The 27,455-nt window shown below is 39.7% G+C and overlaps 1 protein-coding gene across 1 annotated transcript in view; it reads left to right on the forward strand.

The window, feature by feature from the left end:
• Positions 1–27,455, forward strand: part of LOC124721365 (zinc transporter foi) — a 155,752-nt gene that overhangs the window by 121,082 nt on the left and 7,215 nt on the right. The window contains exons 9-11 of the mRNA XM_047246299.1: positions 3,848–4,118; positions 13,117–13,334; positions 27,260–27,447. Coding sequence (XP_047102255.1) covers positions 3,848–4,118; positions 13,117–13,334; positions 27,260–27,447 — 677 coding nt within the window. The remainder of the gene's footprint in view (positions 1–3,847; positions 4,119–13,116; positions 13,335–27,259; positions 27,448–27,455) is intronic.

Raw genomic sequence — 27,455 nt, forward strand, 5'->3', positions numbered from 1 at the left:
GTTTTATTAGAACCAAAAAAAAAAGAAAAAGTTCCCAAAATGTCCGACAGATCTCTTGCGCGTGTCGTTTGGTGGTGATCGTGTGCTCAGCCGCCACTTTCATCATGCTTGGCCTCCCAGGTACCCAGACCTCAGTCCGTGCAATTATTGGCTTTGAGGTTTCCTGAAGTCGCAAGTGTATTGTGATCGACCGACATCTCTAGGGATGCTGAAAGACAACATCCGACGCCAATGCCTCACCATAACTCTGGACATGCTTTACAGTGCTGTTCGCAACATTATTCCTCGACTACAGCTATTGTTGAGGAATGATGGTGGACATATTGAGAATTTCCTGTAAAGAACTTCATCTCTGCTTTCTTACTTTGTTATGCTAATTATTGCTATTCTGATCAGATGAAGCGTCATCTGTCAGATATTTTTTGAACTGTTGTATTTTTTTGGTTCTAATAAAACCCCATGTCATTCCAAGCATGTGTGTCAATTTGTACCTCTCTATCTACACTATTCTGTGATTTATTCAGTTTTCAAATTTATACTGACTTTTTGATCACCCGGTACATCTGTGATCTCAACATCGTGGTCTCCTCTTGTGAGATCAAATTGTAGGATCCAAATAAGGCTTCCAGATCATTTTTCCTATCAGTATGCAGTAGAAAATCTACAGTGAAGTCACAACAGACTATGAACCGCTTGCTGCTGTTTGACAGATAGCATAGCATAGTAAGGAATCCAGATAATTTATAAACAGTTCAAAACTCCCCAGTGGGAATCTGTGTATAGTTACAATTGGAAGCAAACTATTTTTCAGTATTAATTCGCAAGCACACACTCCTGTGCACTGATCACTACAAGTTTTACTTGTCTCAGTGGTTTTGATTCTGTCTTAATATATGTAACAACTCCTTTTTTCCCATGTTAGTTCTGCTTGGGAAAGCTACTGTAGTGTAATCTTTTATATATAACTTATCTAACCCTGTGGCTATGCGGTGCTCAGACAGGCACATGATGTTGTCTGTTCACAGCTCTCAAAATTTTCCAAACAGGCAAGAAACCTTCTGATGAAATCTTCTCAGGCTTCCATCCGAGTAGCTGTGTCAAAAATCCACAATGTTTCGATGAGTCATTCTCATCATCTTCTGGCGAAGTGTCGATGGACCACGGCCATCCTCTATATATAGCTGGTCAGCGGTGTGTGGCGGCGGTCCCTCCCCACCCCTCCTACCGGCCCTGGGCCGCGCGGGGCTGAGTGACGCCGGTTGCCTGCCGGTTAGTCTAGTTTAGAGTCTCAGAGCATTAGCAGCTGAGCACAGTCCCGGCGTATAGCTGCTATTGCAGGGTTCCATGCCAAACTTAAATGGTAGCCCTTGTCCCTGTTGACGAGATTGTCATGTAATCTTTTTTCGAAATAAGAGGGCTACCATTTAAGTTCAGCGTGGAAACCTGCAATATCAGTTATATGCCAGGACCATGCTCAGCTGCTAAGTCTCCGCGACGCTAAGCTAGACTAACAAGGCAGGTGGCCGGCGTCGCTCGGCCCCGTGCATCTTCCCCCCACCACCACCAGCCCAGCACCGGTAGGAGGTATGGGGAGGGACGGATGCCGCGCACCGCTGAACAGCTATATGTAGAGGATGGCTGTGGTCCATCGACACTTCACCAAAAGATGATGAGAATGACACTCATTGAAACGTCGTGGATTTTCAACGCAGCTACCTGGATGGAAGCCCAAGAAGATTTCATCAGCAGTATGCACTGGGAAAGCCTACATTCACATAAGAAACCTCCTGTCTTATTATTCAGCCTTCTAATATTTTGATGAAATAAGCTAACCTTACTTTTCTGTGTATACTTAGAAATTTTGTGGGGCTCTTCTGTTATTTTGATTTCTTTCAAAACAGAGTGCCTGAATGCTGACTCTAACCTAAAAAGATGTGCCTCTAACATCAATAACCACACGGATCTTGCTATGTGTGATGGTGCCCCCCCCCCCCCCCCCTTTTGCCCTGTGTGGTATCTACAATAAGATCAACCAACCTATCTTCCCATCCCCTATTCAGGTGTATGCCATGTCTACGACAACCCCATGTCGCAGTTGTAGCAACAGGCACTGCACTCATATGATTTCATTTCAGTCAGAATGACTGTTCAACTCAGTGTTCACACAGCTCAAAGCATTTTAACCCAAGGCTGGTCGTGGCACTGCAGGACCTCCACAGAACTCACGTTTGTGCATGTAGTTGCTACTCTTATTTCATTGAGGTCACTCTTAATGCTGTAATGCTGTCCTTAGCCAGACTGTTCCCTGTTTACCCACTACAATAACCTGATCTTCTTTACCAAAACCTTTGCACAAATTTTCTATGTCCTCTTGTCACCTTGGCTTCACCATACTTGTGACCTGGTACCCTGTTCCGAAAACAAAGGCAACCAATACAAACACAACATTTCTGGTATTTACCAACTGCCATGCCATGGCTGCAATCATATTATATAGGACAGATAAGCAGAAACTTTAATACCAGATACATAGAACACAGAAGATCATTAAAAAGTAACATTTTATTCTGCATCTGCTGGACACTTTATTGACATTAAACACAGCCCAACGGACATCATCATTGATTGGGAAATTCTCAAGTGCAGCAACAGCCCCCCACAAAACCTAATAATTGAAGAAATTATCAAATTCAAAAAGCCATAGTTTGAAGATAAATAAATAGTACATGACTACACAGCTCTCTGTAATGGAACTCTGTGTACACACACACACACACACACACACACACACACACACACACACACACAGACAGACAGACAGACAGAGAGAGAGAGAGAGAGAGAGAGAGAGAGAGAGAGCGCTATCTTTGACATGAAATAGGTAATGTCAGGTCTAACTATAACATTCCCAGTCATAAAATTTCAAAGTAAATAACTATTCTACATTAAGTTCTTTATGGTTGCAGATAACAAACTGTAGGAAAAAAAAGCATGTAATAACAAGACATATGTACAAAACTTTGTCTGTTTTTTCTGATTTGTGAATATTGTCTTAAAAACTCTAATATGTGTAAAAGCAGTAAAGAGCATTTTTCCTGCTTAATAGACACAAAATAAAAGTCCACTGATGATGCTGAAACTTCAGCAAAACATGTCTAGGAAATAGAAGAAAGGTAAAACTGTGTTTTGCTCAAGGCGAACCCCCTCCATAAACAGATATATTTGTAAGCAAATTTGGATAGAAGAGATTCAACCTGAAGATGATATATAAAATTGGTTTGTTGTACTGAGTTCTACAGATGATTGCAATGACATTGCCATGTTTTTGTGCTACTGCAGTCAAAACATCTTAATTATCACAGTCATTAATGACACACTGGGAAAATCAGTGAGTACAGAAACATTAAATCTATAGCAGCAAATGTGCTTCTTGTGTGACATCACACGTATAATAGACAGTGTACATTGTAAATTGCTGACAAACTTCATACAGACATAAGACTATTTGATGGTCATGCACATGGATGAGAAGACGGATACTTTTACTATATGGTTATCACAGATGGCATTGTGAAACACTGTAATAGCACATCATTGTAATTACTGCTTTTTAATAAGGTTTCTTTGTTATATGTGTAATTTCAGCCCTCCATCCAATGAATACCTGCTGCAATTATATTGTTACCTTTCTTGCTACACATTGATAATTCAGTGACAGGAAATGTGGGAGGGGAAACTACCTTCTCCCTATCCGTTTTCTTCCTTGCACCCTGTCTTCTGTAATACATATTGAAACAATTAAGCAAATATGAAAAGTGGTTTGTGAACAGTTGTTTGTCATTTCCAGAAGCGCATAAAAAGATGAACAACCCTGATAACATTTCGAAGAAAAATAGAGATTTAAACCTGAACCAGAACAATCACTGCCATACTTATGGAGAAGATGAAGAGGAAGAAGAAGAAGAGGAGGAGTTTGATCATCAAATGAGTTCTGTAAATTGTAGTGGTGAGATGGCCCTCCGTCCCAGCACATCGAGTGCTTCTAATGAAGCTGTAAACAGAGATGGTCAACTTAGTTCTCACAACAAAGAAGACGAGAAATATATTGTAATAATAAGGTGAGATGAATGTAAATATTTTGTTTGCATTGTTCATCACTATTTAGTGGGTTTCTTATCCCATTCATTATCTTACCATACATCAATGTGTTTGTGTCAGATATGGCACTCAATCCCATGCTACATACAGTAGTGTTTTATAATGTCATAATTGAAGACTGTGAGAGAAAAGGGATGACTGTGGGAAGAAAAGGTAGATAAATAAGAAGTGAAATACATAAAAGAAAATGAAGGAACCAGTATATGGGTCTCAACGCCTGAAATGTAGAGAGTAGTAGTTTGAGCCAGAAAGGAAGAATACAGGGCAATGAATAGGATTGATTAGAATAGGGAATAGGGCTTGTCCATTTAACATATGTGCTGCAGTACACTTGCCACCCACTATTCATTGTTACTATGTTACTGTACGTAGTCTTTATTTCTCACATGCCTTGCAGTCTCCTCCATTCTCACTGGCCATTGTGCTACTTGTCCCACTCGAAAATCAGCAGTTGCAAGTACCTCTCTTCCGTGCAATTTAAGACTTTGTATTCACCTACACAGTGAGTGTAGTATTTCATATTGACATCTTAGCAACATCTAATGTTTGCTCTTTGCGTCAACTTCATACAGATAACTTAGAATATTTTCATTTTACATTCACTTTAAGAAAAAAACGAACACCTTGAATGACTAGAGATATTAACAGGACATGTACATTAGTATCTTCTGCAGAAATATTAACAGGACATGTACATTAGTATCTTCTGCAGAAATATTAACAGGACATGTACATTAGTATCTTCTGCAGAAATGATTAACATTTCAGTCACCCTGGCTCAGCATGTGTCCTGTTGCCTAGCAGGCACAGGATCCGGCATGGGCCCTGATAACTTGTTCCATGCATGATGGCATTGATGCGTATAAGGTAGAATGGTATCCTGTGGTATAGCCATCCATGCTGCATTCAACTGGTTCCAAAGTTCATCTCCAGTGGATGGCATCGGCTCACAGCACTGCTCCCATCGTTTCACTATATCCCACACATTTCAGTTGGTGACAAGTCTGGTGATCTGACATACCAGGCAAAGAGGCTGACTTCCTGTGACACCAAGAAGGCATGTGTTCATGCAGCAATGTAGGGTCGTGCATTGTTGTGCTGAAAAATAGCATCTGGGGTGTTGTGCAGAAAGGGTGTGGCTATGGGTCGCAGGATGTCATTTGTGTAGGTCACAGTGCCCTGGACACACACCAAATAGCACCCAACACCATAAGGCCTTGAGTTGGTGTTGTATGTCTTGTGTGAACAGTCACTGTGATGCCACTCCCCCTGTCTGCGGCGAACCAACATGCAGCCATCGTTGTCAGACAGACAGAACCTAGATTCATCCAAAAACTCTGTCTGATGCCATTCCTGCCTCAGTGACATTGTTCTGTACACCATTGCCGTCTAACATATTTCTCTACATCCGTCAAATGCAGGCGGAGAACTGATCGATGCACACATAACCCATGCCGTAATAAAGGGCAGTGAACTGTCACCCTTGATAGTGTATGATGTGTTACACTGTTGTACCAGAGCCAAGGAGGATGCAGATCTGTCCTGCAATCATTCGGATGAGGTGTTGATCTTGGAGGGAGGGTGTGTCTGGGTGGTGTGACCTAGCCCGTCTTGTCGAGTTCTACAACCTTCTGTGACCCATTCTGCACACACCCATTTCATTGCCAAAACAGTTCATCCCACACAAACAGCAATTTTCTATGTGGATGAACTGCATTCTCTCGTGCCAATAATGCACCCTATTTCAAACTCACTACGAGGCATCTTGCATGTCTCCTCAAGTCACACTGATCTGTTACCTTCAGCTTATAGTGACGACGAGAGCCACAGGCACATTTTACTGGTAGGTGGTGTTGCATCACAATATCAATGTTGACTTGAACCCTCGGGCCGATATTTTCCAACTAGTCGTTCGAAGTGCTCTGTTTTTTTCTGATCATGAGTGTACTATACAGATCATTTTCTCATGGGTGCCTAACTTACAGGGGTTTATATGCTTGCTGCTTTGTAACATTCTCTAAGTTATGTACAGCTATTAGCAGTCGATGATGATGATGATGATGATGATGATGATGATGATGATGATTCTGCTTCTGCTTATGCTGATGATTGCCATTTCAGTGAGGATTGCCACTTCAGTGAGGATCACCACGTCAATCAGCTGAACTACCTATCATTAGATATGAGTCTCACAAACTCAGGATATTTAAGCTGGAGCCTGGCCAACACCATCGCAGGTGCTTCTGTCTGTGATGCAGCATCAAGGGTAACCACAGCCATGGTCTCAGAGCTGATAGTCCATGTTGCTGCAAACGTCATCGAACTGTTCATGCAGATGGTTGCTGTCTTGCAAATGTCCCCATCTGTTGACTCAGGAATCGAGACGTGGCTGCACGATCCATTACAGCCATGCGAATAAGATGCCTGTCATCTCGACTGCTAGTGATACGAGGCCGTTGGGATCCAGCACGGCGTTCCGTATTACCCTCCTGAACCCACCGATTCCATATTCTGCCAACAGTCATTGGATCTCGGCCAACGCGAGCAGCAGTGTCGCGATACGATAAACCGCAATCGTGATAGGCTACAATCCAACCTCTATCAAAGTCGGAAATGTGATGGTACGCATTTCTCCTCCTTACAGGAGGCATCACAACAATGTTTCACCGGGCAACGCCGGTAAACTGCTGTTTGTGTATGAGAAATCGGTTGCAAACTTTCCTCATGTCAGCATGTTGTAGGTGTCGCTACCGGTGCCAACCTTGTGTGAATGCTCTGAAAAGCTAATCATTTGCATATCACATCATTATCTTCCTGTCAGTTAAATTTCATGTCTGTAGCACGTCATCTTTGTGGTGTAGCAATTTTAATGGCCAGTTGTGTATTTATGGTATTAAGGATAAAAGGCATGTGATCACTTGTAATGTAAACTATTGTAATTGTGGTCGTACGGGGCATATGCAGAGGCAGTGTTACCAACCATGGAAGAATAAGGGGAATAATTTGGACTACAGGCGAACGTGGTGGTGGTGGTGGTGGTGGTGGTGGTGGTGGTGGTGGTAGGGGTAGGAGGAGGAGGAGGAGGAGGAGGAGGAGGAGGGGGGGGGGACTGGTATGGATTGTGGACGAGGATGTAGGGGTGATAGTAGACATGGTCTGGGGGCTAAAAGAGGTCTGTTAAACTTGAGAGGGAATCCCAGAGCCACCAACAGGATTTCATGCAAAGTTGAATTCAGTACAATCGAATGCAAAGGCAGAACGTGCCATAATAGGTTTGATCGACAGCATGGAATACAAGATTTTGTTGGACACAGGGGAACTTCCGTCACTGGCCTCAAGAGACTTATTGGGTAGGAGGCATGTTACAAGTTGGGTGGAACAGGGGATACTGATATACACTGCAGAGCCAAAGAAACTGGTACATATGCCCAATATTGTGTAAGGCCCCCGTGAGTGCACAGAAGTGCCACAACACGATGTGGCACGGACTTGACTAATGTCTGAAGTAGAGCTGGAGGGAATTGACACCATGAATCCTTTAGTGCTGTCCACAAATCCATAAGAGTATGAGGAGGTGGAGATCTCTTTTGAACAGCACATTTGCAAGATATCCCAGATATGCTCAATAATGTTCATGTCCGGGTAGTTTTGTGGGTTGTGGAAGTGTTTAAACTTTGAATAGAGTTCCTGGAGCCACTGTGTAGCTATTTTGGATGTGTGGGGTGTTGCATTGTTCTGCTGGAATTGCGCAAGTCTGTCGGAATGCACAATGGACATGACTGGATGCACGTGATCAGACAGTTTGCTTCTCGTATGTGTCACCTGTCAGAGTCATATCTAGACGTATCAGGAGTCGCATATCACTCCAACTGTACATGCCCCACACCATTACAAAGCCTCCACCAGCTTGAACAGTCCCCTGCTGACATGCAGGGTCCATGAATTTGTGAAGTTGTCTCCATACCTGTACCTGTTCATCTGCTCGATACAAAAATAATGAGACTCATCTGACCAGGCAACATGTTTCCAGTTATCGACAGTCCAGTGTTGGTGTTGAGAGACCCAGGTGAGGGTAAAGCTTTGTGTCGTGCAGTCATCAAAGAGTGGGTGTTCAGCTCTGGATCCCATATCAATGGTGTTTAGTTGAATGGTTTACATGCTGACACTTGTTGATGGCCCAGCATTGATATCTGCAGCAATTTGCAGAAGGGTTGCACTTCTGTCATGTTGAACGATTCCCTTCAGTCACCATTGGTCCCATTCTTGCAGGATCTTTTTCCAGCCACAGTGATGTCAGAGATTTGATGTTTTATCGGATTCCTGATATTCACAGCACACTCATGAAATGGGCCTTATGGGGAAAATTCCCACTTCATCGCTACCCTGGAGATGCTGTGACCCATTGCTCATGCGCAGACTATAGCACCACGTTCACTTAAATCTTGATAACCCACCCTTGTAGCGGCAGTAACGGCTAGCAACTGTGCCAGACACTTGTTATCTTATACAGGTGTTGCTGAATGCAGTGCTGTGTTCTGCCTGTTTAAGTATCTCTGTATTTGAATACACATGCCTGTACCAAATTTTTTGGCACTTCAGTGTATAACCACTGGGGTCAGTGAGGCTGCATTTTTCATTGGGGACAGCCAAGTTTAAACAGTGTGAGGAAGTCTTATGTAAGTGAGGGTTACAGCATGATTTTAGAATTAGATTTTCTGCATCAACATCATGCCATAACTGATCTTCGATAATGCATAGTGGAACATAGTGGGAAAACATTCTGGCTGAAGGAGACTGCTGTCAGTGTTGATCTGTTGCGAGGAGCATCTGTTGTATAGAGCAGTCAAACTGAACATTGAATAATGCCATTAAGGCTTAATTGGCACGATTGTGTATCTAATGGCACTGGAAAGTAGTTATGGGTGATTGTGGAACGAGACTTACCAGTGAATGTATTGTGTGTAATGGGACCACTAAGAGATAGTGAAGTTTTGGATGCAGCATGTTGTTTAGTGTGATGAAGTATTGTACACATACAAGAGATGGAAGGAAGTAAAGTAGTAACTGTCAACATAGATGATTTTAGTGCCGAAAATGTTAAGTTAGTGAAAGGAACATTGACCACGTTACAAATTCCAGATGAAGAAGCTTGCCATACGGGAGGAGGAGGAGGAGGAGGAGATTAGTGTATAACGTCCTGTTAAAAAGGAGGTCATTAGATACGGAACACAAGTTCATACTAGGGAAGGATGGGGAAGCAGATTGGCCATACTCTTTCAAAGGAGCCATCCTGCCATTTGCCTGAACGATTTAGGAAAATCATGGAAAACCTACATCAAGATGGCTGGATGCAGGTTTAAACCGTTGTCCTCTTGAATGCAAGTCAATGTGCTAACCACTGCACCACCTCACTCATTGCCATACAGGTGGTGTGGGCCATAAGAGGTCACAGGGTGCTGCTATGACTGCATTTCATGAGAAGTTTAAGCATTTAAAAGGAACAGAGAGCATAAATGAGGATTAATTATGGGAATTCAAAGACGTGTTTTTCCACATGGACCGTTGCCTGCAGTGATAGTAACTCGGCACAGGGTTCTGATACGGTATGAAGCACCACTATATCAGAGACTTTACAGAATACCTCGATCACTGCATCCAGCCTCATAGGAATTTATAAATCAGGAATTGGCTGGTGGAATAATAGAAGAAAACAGTAATTGCAATTCTGCCCAAGAAGTCGACAGATGGCTCGAAAAGTATTGCTTTTGTTGCCGTTATCGATATTACAACAGCAAAACCATAACAGGTGCGTATGTTTCCAAATAGTGCTGAAACAATGTATAATCTCGGAAAATGCCGGTACTTCTCTACGATGGAATTGCAAATTCAGTACCACCAGTTAGAAGTTGTTCAGGAAGGTAGACCAAAGACTGGATTTTTGCCACCATGGGGACACTATCAATATAGAAGGATGCCACTGGCAACATTCAAACAGTTATTAGATGGGTTTCTGAAATGATTAAAACCACATCAGTGTTTGGTGTATCTCAATAACATAATCATCTTTTCAGTGGATTTGCAGGAACATAGGCAGTGATTAAGGGGAGCATTTAAAAGGTTACAGGCAGCCCATTTAACACTGAGTTCCGAAAGATGTCATTTTGCATTGGGAGAGGTAAATTATTTAGGCCCTGTCATCAGTAAGGATGGTTTAAGGTCTGTTCAGAGATTAGTACATGCAGTGCAGGATTTTCCAGTACTTGAAACAACTAAAGAATCTGGACTTGCAAATTATTATAGAAAGTTTGTGAGTGAGTGCAGAGTTCTGCGTGCAGAGTAGGGGAACTGGAGAATCATCACTTGGACAGATGAGTCCTGTTTTCCAGGAATAGGATATAGTATTGTCATGTCATAAATGGTCATTGAGTCTGATGTTTAATGTGTGTGGGAGTTGCGGAATTAGGTCAGAAGGCTTCAGGATGTGTCTTCTGGTGTGCAACAGTTAGCAAGTAAAAACAGAGTATTTGGATCTGTCTCAAAGGAGCACAGGAAGCTCGGCGATGGTCTTGGGTGCAGATTTCGAGACCTGTGTTATCGGGTGGGAATTTGTAGAACTCCTCTTGATAGGTCAGGGTTATACTACACAAAGAAAGCAACTAATCTGGTAGCAGAGCACTTGTGGAGTGCACATGACAGTATTTTAGGCTGGATGGTAGTTTGAGATTCTCTGATGAACACTTGCCAGTCAGTATACAGCAAGAGAGGTAAAACTGTTTTCAGAGTAAAGACACTGTGACTGTTAAATTTTTTTAAAAGTGTCAAAGTATCCGTAACAAAGTTCCCTAATTTACTGCCCTCCAGGGAAGCTCTCATGCTTAAATTATTCTTTGGATCAAGAGCTGGCTGAAAACCAAAGTGAAAAGCTCTGAGATATTTAGCGAGTCATGGAACATATATCGGAAAGAAAGATTGGACGCGATAGGAGGGGCGGTGATTATTGTAGTTGACTAAAGTGTTGTCTGTATTGAGGTCGAAGTGGAGTGCAACAGTTGTTATCTGCATATAACAGGTGTAGGTGAAATCAGGTTAATTGTTAGATGTTTTTACCAGCCACCCAATTGTGCTGTGTAAGTTGTAAATTTCTCATTCAAGAAATCGTTCACACAGGAGAATGGTAAAAACATACCCTCATTTGACCATGGAACAGACTTGCGTGTGATCAACATAGTCATAAGCATCCCTGGTGTAGAGTAGCAACTGAAAGATTTTAAAGTGTCTAGCTGGTGGTCTAATCCCTGGCATAGAGAAACAACTGAAAGATTTCAAAGTGTCCAGCTGGTGGTCTAATGGCTAGCGTTTCTGCCTCTGGATCACGGGGTCCGGGGTTTGATTCCTGGCCTTGTTGGGGATTTTCTCTGCCTGGGAACTGGGTGTTTGTGTTGTCCTCATCATCTCATCATCATATGGGAAGTGCCGAGATTGGAATTAGAAAGATTTGGAACTTGTATGGGTGCTGATGACCATGACATTGAGTGCCCCGCAAACCTTCATCATCAGATTTCAAAGCAAATAAGTCACCAGGTCCGGATGGAATTCCAATTCGGTTTTGCAAAGAGTAATCTACGGCATTGATCCCGAAAAGTAATAAGAAGTCTGGCCACCACAAGGGTGGATCGCACATCGTAAGACCTTCACATCTGCACCTGCTATCCAAAAACGAGTAGTGGATTTCCTACTGAATTCAATGTTGTCCTGAACCTTTTGTCAGAGTTCAGCAGCACCCAGGCTAGGGATTACTGCCTGATACATAAGCTGCTGCTAACACCATAACACAAATGGTTGCATTTGGAATGGTGCCACAACCAAGAAGCGTTGACTGCTGATAAGTGGTGGTTCACTGTGTTCAGCAATGAGCTTTTCTGTACCACACAGAATGAGCATTGTCGGCGAGTGTGATGTTAAGATGGAGATAAGTCTATTTCTCCCAATCTTTTGCAGAGCCAGATCAGTGTTACTGCTGGTGTCATGGTGTTGGAACCCATCAAGTATGACTTCAGGTGACAGGTGATAGTGATTCTGGGAACTCTGATGGGCCAGAAGTATGTCATGGACATCCTGCATCCTCATGTGTTACTTCTTGTTTGACAGTATCGTGATACAATTTCTCAACAGGACAATGCTTGTTCATACATGGCACTTGTGTGAAATGTCTGCCCGATACTGATTACAGAAATACTTCAATAAAATCCCAAGATCTGTCCCCGTTGAGAATGTGTGGAATCATCTCAGACGTAATGCTATCCCAGTGCTAGTATTCTGGATATCAAGGTCAAGTTAAAACGGTTGTAGGCCAGCTTGCCTCAGAAGAGGATACAACAGCTTTATGACAGCCTTTCCAGACTAATCAGTGCATGCATCCAGGTCGGAGGGGTACATCATCATACATGGGCTCACATTGCCAAGTTCTTTATAAATATGACTCAAATTTGTAATCACGGCACTAACATCACATACTGCTTCAACTTCTAAAAGTCAATTTCATTTCCTTTTCCATTTCTGGTGCTTCACTTTTTTTTGTCAGGCATTCTGTTTCTTTCCCAAATCCTATTATCAGCTCCCCCTCCACCTGGAGGCGCCCCCCCCCCTTCCCCCCCCCCCCCCCCCCCCCACACACACAAAAGCCATAACAGACAGATATATGTTAATTGTTTTTTTATGCTTGTGGGTAACAGCAGCTGAACTTTTGTGATTTTGGAGAAATGTTTTAATTTGTTACTAAACTTTACTTAGGGTGCAGTAAAATAGTCATCCTAATGAATAAAATAATTGTGCAATTTTTTCATTCTTAATTACAAGATTTTCTATGTAGATAGCAACTGCAGTTGCTCGCACTCTTCCTGACATTTGCTTATTGTGCACATTCTTCCTGACATTCTCTTTAACTGATTGAATTTGTAGAGAGCATCAGAATTCTCACCATGGGCATTCACATACTCATGGACATGTACATTCACCACCAAAGACAATGTCATCAGTTGTATGGATGGTGGTTATGGGTGATGGCCTCCACAATTTTACAGATGGTGTAGCCATAGGTGCTGCATTTGCTGCCAATATAGGTGGTGGCTTTTCAACGGCCATCGCTGTCTTCTGCCATGAGCTACCTCATGAATTAGGTAAGGGATTATTTATGGATGATAGTAAGTATCAATTTTTCAAGCATAATTGGCTTGGTTAGATTGCACTATAATAGTTTGTGAAGATTTCACTGCTTAGTCATCATCATAATCCAGGAATGAGATACTTACTTCAGAATAATGATGTGCTAATTTTGTCTGTAGGAGGAACAGTTATATTGATACATAGAGAGCAGTAGTAAATAGAATATGTGTATGTTGTGTACTGTATATGAAATAGTATGTGTCGTAGTGAATTCATATGATGCATGAAATACAGAGTTTGATTACTTAAGAAAGGTACGTCATAGTGTGCTTCATATTGTGTGAAATTGTAATGAAACAGTAAATGCTTCACTAGTGACTCCCTAGACTTTACAAATCTAAGAGTAGGAAGCAAGAAAGCTATACTATAAGTAATTTTAATTAGTATATTAATTAATACAAGCACAGAGTTCTCTCTTCTTCTCCCAACCCCATTTTTAACAAGTCCATTATGAGGTTTTGTTCTGTGGGACCACAATATATCAGGCATAGGGCAATGGACTCGCTTTTATGAACTAACCAGGTTTTGTTCTAAAACTAGTACACTTATGTTTTAATGATCATAATTTTGTTCCTTTTGAATATACACTCATGCTCATAAATTATGGATAATGCTGATGCATGGTGAAACAATGCTCTGGTGGGCAGTTTGCTGGTTTAAATCACCTCTGGGTATGACCATGCTGTGCATTTGACCTGTGGTCGTACCACAGTGGCACTGGCAGCAGTCCACATACGTGGAGGTGTGTGGGTGCATGTCAGAGTGCGGTGCAGTGAGTAAATGTACAGATGTTTTCAAATGTGCTAATGGTGACTGTGTGTTGAAAATGGCTTAAAGAACACATATTGATGATGTTATGAGGGGTAGAATACTAGGGCGACCGGAGGCTGGTCAAACACAGCAGGTCATAGCACGGGCCCTCCGTGTGCCACAAAGTGTGATTTGAAGATTATGGCAACAATTCCAGCAGACAGGAAACGTGTCCAGGTGCTACAGTACGGTACGTCCACAGTGTACAAGACCGATATCTCACCATCAGCGTCCACAGACGGCCACAGTGTACTGTGGGTAGCCGTACTCTGGACCTTACCACAGCCACTGGAACAGTTGTCTCCAGACTCACAGTCTACAGATGACTGAACAGACATGGTTGATTTGCCTGGAGACCTGAAACGTGCATTCTACTGACCCCTGGTCACAGGAGAGCCCGTGAAGCCTAGTGTCAAGAACACAGTACATGGTCATTGGAACAGTGGTCCCAGGTTATGTTCACGGACGAGTCCAGGTATAGTCTGAACAGTGTTTTTCACCAGGTTTTCATCTGGTGTGAACCAGGAACCAGATACCAATCCCTTAATGTCCTTGAAAGTGACGTGTATGGAGGTTGTGGTTTGATGGTGTGAGGTGGGATTATGGTTGGTGCATGTACACACCTGCATGTCTTTGACAGAGGAAACTTCCTCCTGATGGATGATAACGCACAGCCCCACCGAGCTGCCATCATGGAGGAGTACCTTGAAGCAGAAGATATCAGGCAAATGGAGTGGCCTGCTTGTTCTCCAGACCTAAACCCCATTGAGCACGTCTGGGATGCTCTCCGTCGATGTATCGCTGCACGTATTCAAACCCCTACAACATTTGAGGAGCTCCGACAGGCACTGGTGCAAGAATGGGAAGCTATACCCCAGCAGCTGCTCAACCACCTGATCCAGAGTATGCCAACCCGTTGTGTGGTCTGTGTACGTGTGCACGGTGATCATATCCCATACTGATGTCGGGGTACATGCGCAGGAAACAGTGGCATTTTGTAGCACATGTGTTTTGGGACGGTTTTATCAACTTATCACCAATACAGTGGACTTACAGATCTGTCGTGTGTGTTCCCTATGTGCCTACGCTATTAGTGTCAGTTTTGTGTAGTGCCACGTTGTGTGGCATCACATTCTACAATTATCCTTAATTTATGAGCATGAGTGTATAATGATGGCAAAAGGGAACATACAAATTGTGAAGTTGTTAATTTTGTTGCATGTAACCTTTTACAGGATGAAATAGATGATACGAGTTTTCTGTTTCTGAAAGAGAGTGGTATCTGACTATTCTTCATAGGGAAAAGAGTGGTACAAATCATTAAACAGCTTTGAAGCTGTACAGTTGTTACTGGGAGTTGGGGAGTAGGGGAACAACAAAAATCATACACACAAATGAACTGTTGCTAAGTTAATGCTAATATTTATTATTAATGAATGTAAAACACTTTCGTATAAGGCGTGTTATTGAGTCTATATACTGGAATCTCTGAGAGAAACTCACTTTGCTTTGAACTGCTCAAGAAATTCGGTTGCTGGAGCAAACTGAAATAAATGGGTTTGCTGGTACCCAAACTAATGTTCTTTCTTGCTACCACAGATGCTACATATCAGAAGCACAGTTGAGAATGGTGTCTGAAGGGATTTTACTTTTCACTCCATCAAGAAGAGATTTGCGGTCACTAAATTGAGTACAACAGGATAATGTTTGGATAATATGTTAAGAAATGTGCTTTTATGATCTGAAAATGAGCAAGGACATTTTAAATTAGCGCAGTCATTGTACTGAAATCGACAACAAACAGCGGATGAGACTCTGATCAGCAAGCCATCTAAAACATAGTAATACCTATTCAGTCTTAACAGAAAAGATTAATGAAAATGAAATATGACTACCACAACTTGAAACAAAATGAAAAAACTGAGAGAATGGTAGATTGCTACTTACAATCTTCAGTATTTTAGAAAAAATATGCAGTACTGAGTTATTTTTAATCCATTGGACATGTTTATGTATGGCACATGATCATTGAAGGTGTCTTTGCATATCATATCCTTTAGAGCAAAAAAATTAAAAGTACCAAGACTTTGATTTGTAAAATGCCAGAATGAAGATTATTGTAGTAGACTGTTGTTATAAGAATTTGCTTCATTTGCAAAGCTTAATTATGGCGAAAAAGAATGAAGACCATGTTCATTGAGTAGGGACCATCCTGCTATCCACCTGGATTGTGCTGAGGAAACCTTGGAAAATCCAAGTCATAATGACTGGATAAGGCAACAAACATGAGACCTTTTTAAATGAACATTTATTCTTATATTTTTCAATTTATTTGAGGAAAACCAGCTTAAATTTTCTATTGTTTTGTTTGCCAGAAAGAGCAGGTGTATTCTAGAGTCGTAATGTAAAAACTGAGGTGAGATGTATTATCACCCTGTCTCACTGTCCCTTGTTCAGGCATGTGTTAACTTTCAGTGTCAAAGTCCACACATTACTCATAATTTGGTTAATATTGATTTATTTATACATGTGTTTTCTATTATGATAGTGTGGTGTTATCTAAACATGCTTTGTTTTATATTTAGCCACCATCATGAAGTTTAATTTTGAGGGTGGGTAAACAAAAACTCACATTCTTGTTTGCAGGAACATACATTACATTTTGCTTCTGAAAATGAAGCCTGAATGTGCTGTTGTTTGATTCTCACGTGGTTCTGTGTATTGATTTATTTACATAGTCTTTTAAAATTATAACCTATTATTTAGATAACTGAAATAGGCTGTATCATAACATGCTTCATAGTAATGCACTGCATGCTTAGAATTTAATGCATCAGGTTCCTTGAGACCAAATGGGTCAAAGATGCTTGGTCATGACATAAATCATTACATAATTCTGTTGATAATAAAATTTTAGAAACCATAAAGAAGGCTATAAAAAATTGTAAACATGCCAAGGTGGTGTAGTGAAAGTGCAAGACTTCAAATTAAAGTGAAGAAATCCTGTACAGACTACATGGAGTACGCCACAAGGAAGCCCTTCAAGCTAGTTTCGAAAATCTGTGACTTATAATGGAAATTTTTCCATTCAGCTTCAAACCTAATGAAAATGGTACCTGTGGAATAGTACATATTTTGCTCTGCAGTGGTTGAAGATGTGCTATCCAAGTGCAAATTATTTCTTTGTCAAATATTTACCGAGTGACTGTGACGGTTCCTTTTTAATGAGTCCATCAATCCAGTTAGGAACTGTATTTACAAGGATGACATAGCTCTAGAATTCTGAGATGCTTGAACAGTGTAGTATGCAGAGTTCATTAACTGAAACTGAATATTTTTCTGACTGCCTTTTTCTGGGCTATTGTAAGAGCACCAAAATATGATACTACAGTATATAATAAAATGAAAGTATGCAAAGTAAATAATCTTTCGCATTTGAATATCGGGGACAGTGGAGCATATTTTTGTAGTAAAGATGGCAGTATTCTACATTTGCACAAGATCTTGAATTCATCTACATTCAGTCTTAAGAAATTAAAGTATTAAAAGTCATCGATTATTTGATCACCTAGTGGCAGTAAACATTAATTTCTACAAGAGTTCCATGTCAAATACTGTGTGCACTGTGTTTGGTAGCAGTTAAGCATCACACTCTTTCTTATAAGTCATAAGGTAATGTTATCCATTACTGAATCACTTGCATTATATTTCAGTTTTTCTTACAGTAGCACTTGTGTCATTTGCGGATAGAAGTTTTTTTAATCACCTACCATATTAAAGGACCCAGAATGGGAATCTGAGACTACCTCACTTTACAACATTCCAGTCCACAAATATGTCGCCTGTTTGTTGACAGTGGAAAACAGAGTTCTTTTTTTGTATTTCCTAGATATGAAATGAGCGATTGTTCAACTTTTTTTCCTAATTTTATAACGTTATAACTTGTGCAAAAGTGTAGTTGGATCCACACAAAAAGAAAAGAAGAAGAAAATGATGATAACTATTGCCCAGAACTTATAATTTAGCTCTGCAAGTGCCTCACATACGAAAGATTAAATTGCATTACTTGTTGCTGCTCCTTTCATGAAGCCTAACTGCAAATCTTACTACAAATTAAGCATTCTAAGATGTGTTGCAATACTTGCACATTGCCTTCTCAAAAAGGATACTGATGAAGGATACTGGCCTGTAATTGTATATAATCTCCTCCTCCATTAAAAAGTTGTTTTGCTAACTATTATTTTAATCTATCTGGAAACTAACTGTACCTGAGAAACGGATGATTGAGTACAGAACTGATGTATGGCCTACTGATACACACAAATCTACTTCATATTTCATGAAGTCAAACCCATGTGAGTGATTTACTAATTGATTCAATTTCCTCCTTGCTTATTCTCATTAACTGTATGTGACAGTGTCTCAGAACATCAGTTTTAAAAAGTTATGCGTACTTGCTTTTTAGCAATAAAATTTTGGTTTAACTTGCCATTTATTAGTTAGCTGCAATACTCCAAAGAATCATTAATAGTATCATTCTCTCGTAGAAGATATGTTTTATATCAGGCACTTACATTCTACTCTGAAATTCTTTACAACTGAGCAAATAGTTTTAATTCTGTTCTGTGAGTTTCCTGTTACCTTGTGTAATGCATTGTTTTAACCTCTCCAATGACAAACTTTAATACTTTGCACTATTGTCTGTAGTGGACTTATGTAAATGGACTGGACTCTCTTCCCTTCCCTTCCCTTGCCCTTTATTCAGCCAGTGCCAGGGTCACAATGGTATGATACTTCTCCTGTTTTGAAGATAACCAACTCCACGTATAGGGTATTATTGTGATGGGATCACCGCTGCCAAAGGCTGGAACTTGAAGTGGGTGTCAGTTCAGACACAAATACATAGGACACACGAGTGAGGAACATGAGGAGGCAGGCAGCATGAAATGAACTACAGTGAATGAAAACTTCAAAGCTTTAAACTGCAATAAAAAATAACTACAGGCACCTCTGGAACAACCTGTCATGCTAAAATTTGACTTTTTCTTTAAAAGGACAAATGAGGAAAGAAAATGTTAAGAGAATTAGGAGTAAGTTTACAGTCTGCAGTAAAATAATTTGTAAAGTCACATAGTGAAAGGCACATTGTTAACGACTTAATTTAAAATGCTACAAGAAAAATACATTGAAGTACAATTCTAAATGGAAGCAGTGTTTCCAATTTGGATCACAATGTGAAGTAATGTACAGGGGTTGGAACTTTAATAGTGGCAACTATTTATTTACAGCTCGTACAAAATAAATATGTGTTTCAAGGTTTTACTGACCTTCAAAGTAGTCAGCAGCATTGTGTAGAACCCGTTGCCAGTGATGTGTAAGTCGTAGGATACTCTTAGCAGTGCTAGTTGTGTTGACAGTTCGAGTGGCCCGGTCTGTTGCTCGACGAATTTGTAGCAGTTCTGAAGCGAATGCTGTGAAGTGTTTCTGAGGGCTTAAGTCAGCGGAGTGCAGGAGGTGGTATAGCACTCAGCAGCCCCGTCAGTCAAACAAATCAGTAACAACTTGCACTGTACGTGCTTGAGCATTGTCCTGCAAAATGATGGTCAGGTCCTGCAGAAAGTGTCATCACTTCTGTCTCTATGCTGTTCATTTTTGGAACACAACCTATGGCCAGCTTAGAGACAGAAGTGATGTCATTTTCTGCAGGACCTGACCGTCATTTTGCAGGACAATGCTCAAAGACTGACAGTGAAAGCTGTTGCTGATTTGTTTGACTGATGGGGCTGCTATGTGCTGTACCACCTACTGCACTCCCCTGACTTAAGCCCTCTTGAATTCAACTTAATTTCTAAACTGAAGGAAACACTTCACGGCATTCACTTCAAAACTGCTACAAATTCGTCGGGCAATAGACTGCGCCGCCCAAACTGTCAACACTACTGGCACTGCTAAGAGTATCCTACGACTTACATACCACTGGCAACGGGTTATACAAAATGCTGATGACTACTTTGAAGGTCAGTAAAACTTTGAAACATGTATCTATTTTGTACAAGCTGTAAATAAATAGTTGCCACTATTAAAGTTCCAACCCTCGAATAATATTTGTGCGTGAAATTCATACGAGATAAAACACAAAATAACTTTTTTTCCAAGCATAGATCTCTTCTGCCTTTAGTGTTTCCTTAACTGATATAAAGCAGTAAGTAATCTAGCGACTGACATTTGGCATAATAAATTTGATAATTAATATAAATTACGTCAGAGGTAAGGACAAAAATAAAAATTAAAAAATGTTAGAGCATGCCTTAAAAACAGGGATAAAACCTAGATGATAAACATTAATCTAGTTATGTCATACCATGAACAGCAGTAACATATGCTTACATTTCTTAGAATAAGATCAGGTAAAAAAATTGCTGTAGTGTCCAATGTAATTTCATGTGGCTGTTCTACAATAAGATATCAGTTCATAAGTAGTAAAGTCCAACCTTGAGAGCAGTGTATTTCAAGTTTCTCTAAACTTCTATGGGCAAACCAAAAAACACAACATATTGCTCCTTCCAATTCATAATTTGCATCTGAATGGACACACTTTCTCTTATGCAGTTCAAGCAAAGACCATGGTCAGATTGGTGCTTTTCACAGTGTCACAATACAAGAAATGAATGCCCCTCATTGTGCCACCAATGGCTCATTATTAAGCCTCGTATACATTGACATCATTGCCACAGTTGCTTTTATGGACACTTAATATGTAACATCCTTATACATAATGTAATACATTTGATTAACTGACACCACAAGACTTATACCTATGTATCTCCTCAGTGGTTATAGTTCATACCAGAGCTGTTTTCACTTTTATAGACTTTAGTTACACATCAGGAATCTTCAGAATACAAACATCACCAGTAGTATAACACAAAAGTATTAAGTTTTAAAGGCACATAATCCTACTGCTGCTGCTGCTAGTAGTCTGAAGACTAGTTTGATGCAACTCTCCAATAAATATTAATAGTATAAAAACAAACTTAACTTCTCAAGAAGGTTCAGAAAAAAATCTCCTAATACTTCTGATAAATGTGTAGTGTATGGAAAATTAAAGAGAAGGCTAACAGTTCAGAAAAAGAATTAGAAACTGCAAGAATTGGAGAACTTGTAGCTACCAAACACATCACTTAAAAATTGTAATCTCTGAGGATGAAAGAACTAAAAATTCCCCCATGAAATTGTCCCATTTTTAAATCTGTAGTATTGAATGACCAATACAATACTTCATTTTACTTAGTGAAACACATTACCACTGCATCAGAAGCGTGATTACATAAGAAAACTTTCACTGAAATTACACACAAAACAAAACATACCATCAACCATTCAATAATAAATTAAATTAGTAATTTCACTGCCAGGGTGTCATTAATACCGGGATGGTTCATTTAAAAAGGGCACAACAGATTTCCTACCCCATCCTTTCATAACTGAGCTTGTGCTCCATCTCTAATGACCACACTGTCAGCTGGACATTAAATTCTACTCTTTCTTCTTTTCTATATTTGGATAATGGATGTAACTGTAGACTCCACACAGCACTAGGGGAGATAATAGTGTAAAAGTCACCCAAAGGCCACAGCTTTTATCTTCTGCAAAAGGAATCTGTTGCCTGGTCAGCTGAAGAGTAATTTCAATAACAGAACTGTGAATTTGTTAATAACTTGTGTTCAAAGAAATGGGCAACTACCCTTTTATGTATTACGTTTTCAATTTTGTTACATAATACAACAGTGATCATAACCATGCAGATCGTTATGCATCACAGATTTTAATTAGTCAGACAGTTTTCTTTTTATTAATTTCCAGTGTTCTCTTAAAAACATGTTCTACAAGAAAAATATATTGCTGGTGTTCAGTCTACCTACAATACACGATATATAATCTGATAATGTCTAATATATGTAATGTCCTATTTCATTGAACTGATATATATGCACCTTCTGTTGCTTTCATGACACTATTATAATTTAATTCTTATATCACTTTTAGCTTACTTTTCATTCCTTCATTTTATGCCATTAAGGATCAATGATTGCCTTTTTTATAGAAGTAAGAATGGTAATGTTGTTATTGGTATTGTTAAATTTGGGTGAGAAAGATTTACTTATGTGGTGGTATGTGGAAGCTTTAGTGTATAAATGACATGTCCACTGAGATAATAACTGAAGAAGAAACTACTCAAATGGTCCACACCATGTAAGCAATAACTTGCTGCAGATTATTCTTCATGAGGAACATCCGCAACTGAGCATTATAATAGATATTGAAAGTACCACTTCAGATGTAAGATATGTTTTTATTTTTCAATGCTTAGACCATGACCCGTTTCGGGCTATTACATGCCCATCATCAGTTGTGATATTGAAAATAAACAAGAGACCAAAGCTAATAATATTTTTTACACACAATAGTACACATGAGAAAAAAAACAAAAAAAGAAGTAGCATGTAACATTTTTAGAAAACAGCAGTCGGGCTAGGTGCAGTAAGTCATAAGTCAGTGCCAAAGCAACTCCAGACAACATGACAGATGACGCCTGAGTAAAGAAGTATGGAAAGAACACTAGGACATTTACATTTTGTGCTGTGACCTTGAGTGCCACAACGGAGAGTATAGGACGCAGTGTACCACCAGCAAGTGCAGAGTGTGGAGAAGCGTACATGAAGGAGGAAGTAAACTGGTAAACCAGATTGGCAAAAGTACTGCCATCTGTTCATGGGCTCTTCTGAAAAACGTCTCTTTTTTTTGAAGCACTATCCCACCCCATTTCTTCCTCCTTCTGGTTTCTGTTTATTGTACGTTACACACGTATTCTTCTTAACAGGGCCAGTCTTTTTGTCATTGCTTTGATGGCCCTTAATTTGAGTTACCTACTAAACAGCATATGACTATTTCCTATAGAAATTTGCTTATTTTTAGTTTTTTAGCCAGTGGCCATGGTGCGTTGTTGTGCATCATTATCTGAGTCCTCACTAAATTCAAATTTACCTGTCATTCATGATGTAAAATTAAATTGTGTCACATCTTAACTTATGTTGAGTCACCGGCTTTTAGTTAGCTGTTTTATTACATTGCTGTATTGCTCCTATTTTCAGTGTCCCTTTATTGTTATTGCTACTAGCTATTAAATTGTATGGTATTTTAACAGTGAGCACTTCACGGTTTAACTACTTTCTGTTTTGATAAGTAGCAAGATGATTTTTAACAGGAGTGATATATGTGTATGTTCTTTTACCTCATGACTATGGTACTGCCCCTGTTTCAGTATGTTCCTTTACCACTCATTATGTACTCTTAACACTTGTCATGCAGCTTTTTTGTAATTATTTCCTTTTGCATGTAAATCAAACTTTGAACTGCTGGGCTAGTTGATCCCACATTATTCTTCCCATCAACAGATGGCAGTACTTTTGCCAATCTGCTTTACCAAAGTTTACTTCTGCCTTCATGTATGCTACTCTGTGCTTTGTGCTCAGTGGTAGTACACTGCATCCCATACTCTCCACCATGGCATACGGGGTCACAGCACAAAATGTAAGTATCCCGGTGTTCTTGCACCTAGCTCAACCACTGTTTTCTAAAAATCTTATATAGTACTTCTTTTTTGTTTTCTCATGTGTACTACTGTGTGTAAAAATTAGTAGTATTAGTAGCTTTGCTGTCTTGTTTAGCTAGCCACTGTGGTCGAGCAGTTCTAGGTGCTTCAGTCTGGAACCGCGCAACCACTACGGACACAGGTTCGAATCCTGCCTCAGGCATGGATGTGTGTGATGTCCTTAGGTTAGTTAGGTTTAAGTAGTTCTAAGTTCTACGTGACTGATGACCTCAGATGTTAAGTCCCATAGTGCTCAGACCCATTTGAACCATTTGTCTTGTTTATTTCCAGACTCTTACCTGATGATAGACGTGTAATAGTCTGAAACCAGTTGTGATCTAAGCATTTAATAATAATAATAATAATAATAATAATAATAATAATAATAATAATAATGACATCATACTCACCAACACAACTAATCAAAATATCCATACCCAATACAACAAATATACAGAAGAAAACAGGAGAAAAAATTGAAAAATACATTCAACTGGCTGAGGAAGTCAAGGACATGTGGCATTAGGATAAAGTTGACATTATACCGATTATACTGTCAACTACAGGGGTCATACCACACAACATCCACCAGTACATCAACGCAATACAGCTACATCCAAACTTATATATACAACTACAGAAATCTGCAATTATTGATACTTGTTCAATTACCTGAAAGTTCCTAAATGCAATGTAACATATACCGTACAGTTAAAAGGAAGTGACGCTTGATCAAGGTCCGTGTCACTTTCCATTTTTGACCAGACATAACGTCTGAGAAAAGAAAGAACAATAATAATAATAATAATAATAATAACCCTTAGTTTTGTCTACTACAGATGTTTCTTGATTGTCTCTTAATCTCTGGTGCAATTATCCCATTCTCTTGCATTCTTTTGCCTTGCATTATCCACAATGACTGTCTGACACTATTGGAAATGTGTTTTATGTACCTTAATGAAAAGCGGCTTTCACGAAATGTGGTTAATTTTTATGATTGCTTTTCGAAGCAGCTTGATTCAAAAATCCCATTCAGCTATTTTATTTTGGTTTTCTTAAATTGAGTAAGGTGAACAGCATCGTAGTGCCTTTAATTAGGTCAATACAAATTTAGTTTCCCACCCTTATATTCTGTTTGTAATGACCTCATCATCAATTACATAGTAAACATTTATCTGCTTCTGTGAATATATTGTAGAGCTGTGCTGGACACTGTCTGCCACTGATTATCCTGCAAGGGTTGAATGAATGGATATATTAAAAGTGGTTAGTGACTCTAAAGGTCTTGAACTCTGTATCCTCATTTACTTCTTTCTTTATATTCCCCAAGATTAAGAGTAGTGCCTCATGGTGCGATAACCCATTAGCAATCGAACTACACTGAAGATACTAGCTAATGAGACATAATTGAATGTTTAATATATTAATGTACTCTTGCTTTCTTGCATTCTTGTTGGGAAAGTTGCTGTTGAAAATAAATGAAAAAAAGAAAATAATGTATGTCACTATTCTACATGCACTGCCTAAAAAGTTATTGAGGTGGCCAGGTGGTATTATTCTTCTAAGTAGAAGGTAACACAGTGTCAAGTATGTTGAGGAAAACTAATACTTAAAAACTGATTATATTCAAATCTTCATTGTCAGGTAATAAAACATTACTGTAAGGCTTTCTAACACAATTTTACTAAAATTTTTGGGATCTCAATCTGTGTTAAAGATGTTTCGTGCGGCATAAACAGCAATTTCCCCATGCACAAAGGAAACCTGTGAAGAAGATTTGAGTACGCAGAAGGATCTCTACATGCATCTGGCAACTGGCAACAACACATCTCCCCCCCCCCCCCCCCCCTCTCTCTCTCTCTCTCTCTCTCTCTCTCTCTCTCTCTCTCTCTCTCTCTCTCTCTCTCTCTCTCTCTCTCTCTCTACTTTGAAGGCGATGCTCTGTGGACTTTCCCATGCTGCCCCCTGATGTGATGGAATACCTGTTATGATGTGAAGTTTTCTTTTCTTGTAACCACTGGGTGAACTACTTGAACCATAAAAACATCATGCTAGTAAAGATGCATGTTGATCAAACTAACATTAATATCTAACTGTCCTATCTGTCACAGAAGTAAGCTAAACTCCAGTTCCAGTCACTGAATTCTGGAAAGCTCTGCCATTCAGTAGCATTACACTGAAAAAACTCATCAAAATGCATGTTGCCCCCAAGATTCTCAAAAGTTATCTTTGCCCCATTTTTATCCAGACTATTGCCAATCTCACCCACTGTCATAACATAACTGTCTTTGAAACTTCATGGCAGATTAAAACTGTGTGCCAGACCAGGACTCGAGCTTGAGGACATTTCCCTTTCACGGGCAAATGCTCTACTGACTGAGCTACCCAAGCACATCTCACGATCTGTCCTCACAGCATTACTCCCACCAGTACCTCCTCTTACACCTTTTAAACTTCACAGAAGTTCTCCTGCAAAACTTGCAAGACTAACACTCCTGGAAGGAAGGATATTGCTGAGAAATGGCTGTGGTTAAGCCATGTCTCTGCAATATTGAATTCTGTAGCATTTTGGTTGGTAAGATATCCATTCTAGGAATAGAGCGAGATAGCTAGTTATAGGTCTGGTGACATTAGTGAAAGCTTAAAGCTTAATATTGCACATGCAGAGAGACTGTTTGACAGGACTTGACGGGATAGGTTTTAATTTAACTTCCATAATAAAAAAGATTTCCATATAATTTTGTTATTCTGTGGCTATGTATGTTGAAATCACGAGGCACATTGAAGAGATTGCAATTCCTAATGTTATCAGGTAAACTAGCGGTTCTTGATTAACAGCTCCTTGACACATTGTAATTTATTGAAGATACATGGTTTTTATGTGAAGAAAAATTAGGTACAGATTAAAAAAAGTCTCCAAAATCTGTCTGTATGCTATTTCACCAATAAGTTGCCATTCATTTTTGTACAGGTTTATTACAGCTCATAGAAAAGAAAGTCTCAGTGGAATATGCTAATGAACAATCTACATAGTTAATCCATTTTATGTTACATTATCAGTCAGCCACATATATCTGTAAACTTCTTTCATTCATTTTATGCCATTATTTTTCTCCTCAAACCTATTTTTAAAAATAAGTTTTAGTGTGTGTGTGTGTGTGTGTGTGTGTGTGTGTGTGTGTGTGTGTGTGTGTGCGCGCGCACGCGAGAGATCGTAATCTGGGAAGTTCATTTCTAGTTACTGACTGTTTAGAGCGTTACTGACCACTTAGAGTTTCAACATTTATTTTTGGAATATCTGTTAGTGTGTAAACCATATAGCTACAGAACATCTCTGTATTGGACACTTATTTCCATTCATGTTAATAATTGCAACAATTTTTGTTTGGTGTTTCGTTCACTGTTTGATATTTGCAGGTGATTTTGCTGTGCTGCTGAAAGCAGGGATGAGTCCAAAGCAAGCAGTATTTTACAATTTATTGTCATCTATCCTCTGTCTGTTCGGGATGGTGATTGGATTGGTATTAGGCCAGAATTCGTCAGCCACCTCATGGGTGTTTGCACTAGCAGGAGGACTTTTTTTGTACATAGGCCTTGTTGACATGGTAGGTTG

The sequence above is a fragment of the Schistocerca piceifrons genome, chromosome X (assembly GCF_021461385.2).
Source record: "Schistocerca piceifrons isolate TAMUIC-IGC-003096 chromosome X, iqSchPice1.1, whole genome shotgun sequence".
Taxonomy (NCBI): domain Eukaryota; kingdom Metazoa; phylum Arthropoda; class Insecta; order Orthoptera; family Acrididae; genus Schistocerca; species Schistocerca piceifrons.